We start from the raw sequence: 4,481 nt of genomic DNA on the forward strand, positions 1-4,481 counted from the left end.
TATGTATATGGTTTTGTATCCTCAAATACCAGCATAGGTATTATCCTTTCCAAAAACTTCAAAGTTTAGCCCCGACTGGCTACACCCCCAGTAACCATGATCAGTAAAATAACATAGCTATTAAAGAAACATGTAGAAAGAAATATCTTTTGTGTTTCATTTATTTGCTTTTCTTTTTACTAACGATGAGTGAAATACCTAAATTAGTCTGTTTCTTACTTCTTTTCTCTGAGGATTTTCCTTCTCGTTCTCCGTTTTTAATGAATTTTTTAACTAATGAATTTAATTCGTCTTTGCAAATGTTTCAGTCTTTCAACCAGTTCTACAATGAAGAACACAACCGTTTGCACAATCTGTGGAAGTCTGTGGTAACATTTCGTCGTGAATTCAATGATTTGAAATCGGCCACTGAGAGAGACTTACACAACGTACGTTCAGATATCAACCGCACTGCTCGAGGAATGTACTCTGCTGCTCTCAATTACAGTTCAAATGCAAGACATGTCGACACACAAACGCTGGTAGGTTAAAGACAAATCTTTTTAAATAAAAATACAGACAAGGAAACAATGTCAAGAGATTTCTGAATTCTATGTCATTAATATTGTTCTACATGTGAAGGCACGTGGCTTAGTGGTTAGGGTATTTGGCTCATGATCATAAGGTTGTGAGTTCGATTCCTGGTGATGCATTGTATCCTTAATCAAGACACTTCATTTCACGTTGCCCCAGTCCACTCAGCTGGCCAAAATAAGTTGTACCTGTAATTCAAAGGGGCCAGCCTTGTCACACTCTGTGTCATGCTGAATCTCCCTCAGAACTACTTTAAATGTACACGTGTCTGTGGAGTGCTCAGCCACTTGCACGTTCATTTCACAACGGAGTGCCAGTGGTTCAAGATGGTGAGCTGGCAGAATCGTTAGCATGCTGGACCAAATGCTTAGCAACGTTTCATCCATTCTGGGTTAAAAATTCACGTAGGTCAACTTTGCCTTTCATCCTTTTGGAATCAATAAATTAAGAACCAGTGAAACACTGGGGTCAATGTAATCAACTAGTCCCCTTCCCCAAAATTTCAGGCCTTGTGCCTTTAGTAGAAAGAATTATCATTATTATTATTGTTGTTGTTGTTGTTGTTCAGCATTTGGTAGTTTGAGGCAAATTTCTACTGCATCACCTTCTACACCTCTATGTTGCTGGGGTCTGTGCAGCATTGTGTATTCATTTCTGTTATTGGGAGTGTGCAAACTCTTCGCAGTATTGTATTGTGTTAGTCTGGAGGTTTTTTTTTCCTCTTGAGGTGTAGAGCAGTCTTTTGTTGTGTTACTGCTTGTATTGTGTGTTGAGTGTGGAATGCGTTGGTTAACTAGCTTGCTGGTGGAAGTTTATTTCACTGGATAATTACTGTATAGAGTGTGTCTTGTGTTTATGGGTTGTTTTGTCTAGGTTGTATTACTGAATTGATAGTGTCTTGCATAGGATGTGGGCTGTTCCTAGCAGGGCTATTTTTTGGATAGTGTGTAGTGTTGAGGATCCAGGTATAGCTTCTATGTTTTTGTTCATATTATTATTATTATTATTATTATCCTCTTTAGGTTGCTTTAGACAAAGAAAAGACCGAAAGAACAACTCTTGAAAATCAGTTAAAGGAGAAGATCCGAGATAATGTCCAGTTACAGGCTCGTTACGATACACTCACCACAGAATTAAATACAAAGTAAGAGGGATTTAATGGATTTTGTTTTGCTTTATTTTGTTTTTTTAAAATAAAACACGAACAGAAGGAAAGAAAGAAACACTGTTACATCTGTTTTCTGTAATGATTGAAAGACAAAAGAGGATTTTTGTTTTAAATAATACATTCAATCACACATACAGACACACACACACACACACAGAAACCTATTATCTAAGGTGGTGGTTCTCAACTACTTTTTACCCATGGACCCCTTTGATTCCTATTCTAATCTGCTGGACCTGCCATAACTATTTGAAATTTTTAAAAAATCCCATATTTCTATTGTTAATTATTATTAAGAATTGTATAAATAAATTGTTGAAATATTTTATGTATTGTAGAAGTATAAGTGATATATTACACATAATTTTCAACGACGAAATCTCATCTGGACCCCGGTTGAGAACCACTGATCTAAGGAATTCCATCTATGACCATCCCCAGTGATTCTGTGAGATATTTTGCAATGTGGCTGTGTGGTAAGAAGTTTACTTCCCAACCACATGGTTGCAGGTTCAGTCTCACTGCATGACACCTTGGACAAATGTCTTCTACTATAGCTTTGGGTCAATCAAAGCCTTGCAGTGGGGTAAAAATGAAAACTATGGAATAGCGAAGCAAATTTCTCGACAATACAGTCATGATTGTGCTTGTGTTTTCTGTTATTTTCCCAAATTTTCATTTTTATTTTATTTTATTTTACAGAATCAATGACCTTACTCTTCTGAATGATAAACTACATCAGCAAGTGGAAGAGAAGGACCGACTCTTTAAGGTCACTCAGCTAAAACTGGAACAGCTGGAGCAACAGCAGAGCAATCACGAGCAAGAAATTGTCCATCAGTCTCGAATGGAAACCGATGCACTCCACCTGGCCCTGAGGGATATTGCTCAGGCTGTTATTAACGACGCCGACCTCTCTTGCACTGCAGACGCTACATCGGTTGACCAAACCGACAAAATTGAACCAGTGTTGACTTCAACCTCATTCCGCCCTCGCTCTACCTCACCCGGCCACTCAATGTCACCCAAGAAACGAAACCGCTCCATCTCACCGTTGAGCCGATCTCGATCTCCAGCATTTGCCGACGCAACTTTCTCAGCTGTCCAAGCAGCACTCAATAAACGACAAATGCAAGTTCAGGAATTAAAAGCCAAACTAGGTTCAAGTCGGGACCATATCGTCTCATTACGCGTGTCCCTAGAATCTGCAGAAAGTGAACGGCGTAAATCAGAACAGACAATTACATCATTGAAAAATGATATTGAAGATGTGTATGTATCATATTTCCTAATTAATTCTTCATTATATTCGTTATGCTTCGTTTCCTTTCAACACTTTGGTGTTTCTGATTATTCCGTCAGATGTCACCATCATCCTTGCAAAGGTTCAGTTCATTGCTGGATGAAAGCCTCGGAGTGCTCTCTCCAGCAACCATGGTCTGATACTTTCCTTCATCCATGTTTGGGTGCCGAAGACTTTAACAAAGCCTTCATTTTGGCTTTTTATTTTAGTTCTTTTTATTCCATTTTTCCCATTTGATCATAAATTACCATCTGTCAAAGATAACCTGAGATTATCACCTGATGCTAATCTCAAAGCTGATGCACCAATTGCTCAGTGCCATTGCCATTCAACCATTTCATATTCACCAATGTGTTTTACATGTGTGCTACAGTGAAGGTACGTGGCTTAGTGGTTAGGGGCCTTTGGCTCACAATCGTAAGGTCGTGAGTTCAATTCAAAGCAAAGCATTGTGTCCTTGAGCAAGACACTTTATTTCACATTGCTCCAGTCCACTCAGCTGGCAAAAATGAGTTGTACCTGTAATTCTCCAGGGGCCAGCCTTGTCACATTCTGTGTCACGCTGAATTTATCAGTGAACTATATTAAAGGTACACATGTCTGTGGAGTACTCATCCACTTGCACATTAATTTCAAAAGCAACCCTTGTCGTTGTAACCAACTGAGTGGCAGTTATATTGTAGGCACTGCATGGCCAAATGGTTAAGAATTTTGCTTCACAACCACAAGGTCCTGGGTTCAATCCCATTGCATGGCATCTTGGATAAATGTCATTTTTATAGCCCTGGCTCGACCCATACCTTGTGAGCACAACTGGATGCACAGAAACTGTATAGAAGCCCATCTAGTAGATTGTACCTGTAATTCAAAAGGTACAGCCCCTCATCAATGCGCACACACTGTGTCGTGCTAATTCTACCTGAGAGTTACATTCAGAGTACATATGTCTGTGAAATACTCAGCCATCAAACAACAGAATCCTCATCTTTGAATGACAGAAACCCATCACTGCCACATAAACCAACAAGGGAACCTCTACATCAGGGCTTCTCAATCAGGGTCCATATGACTTCTGGGGGAGGGGGAGCCATATAAGATTCTGTGGGGTGCAAGCAAGCAAAATATTAATTTGAGGATCTACAGTGGTATATTAAGGATCCACAAAAAAATTTGCTTTAGATATATTTATTGTAAGAAACAGTTAGGTTTCTTTCTCTAATGTTTTACATCGCAGAACATGTTTCTGGCCACTGAAACCTGTTCTGTCAGAGAATTCTGTTGCAGACCTTTGCAAGTGAAAGGGTGAAAAATGAAATAGGGATTTTGAAAGAAGTATCTATAAAACTAAGTTTTTAAACATCAGATGGCTAAGGGGGTCCACCACAGCAAAACAGAGATGAAAGGGGACCACCAGAGTAAAATAGTAATGAAAGGGGT

The 4,481-nt window shown here is 39.2% G+C and overlaps 1 protein-coding gene across 1 annotated transcript in view; it reads left to right on the top strand.

The window, feature by feature from the left end:
- LOC106867632 (rootletin) overlaps positions 1-4,481 on the top strand; it is a 301,162-nt gene that overhangs the window by 227,051 nt on the left and 69,630 nt on the right. The window contains exons 7-9 of the mRNA XM_052976898.1: positions 309-521; positions 1,596-1,717; positions 2,444-3,013. Coding sequence (XP_052832858.1) covers positions 309-521; positions 1,596-1,717; positions 2,444-3,013 — 905 coding nt within the window. The remainder of the gene's footprint in view (positions 1-308; positions 522-1,595; positions 1,718-2,443; positions 3,014-4,481) is intronic.

This window comes from Octopus bimaculoides, chromosome 26 (genome assembly GCF_001194135.2).
Source record: "Octopus bimaculoides isolate UCB-OBI-ISO-001 chromosome 26, ASM119413v2, whole genome shotgun sequence".
Lineage (NCBI taxonomy): Eukaryota > Metazoa > Mollusca > Cephalopoda > Octopoda > Octopodidae > Octopus > Octopus bimaculoides.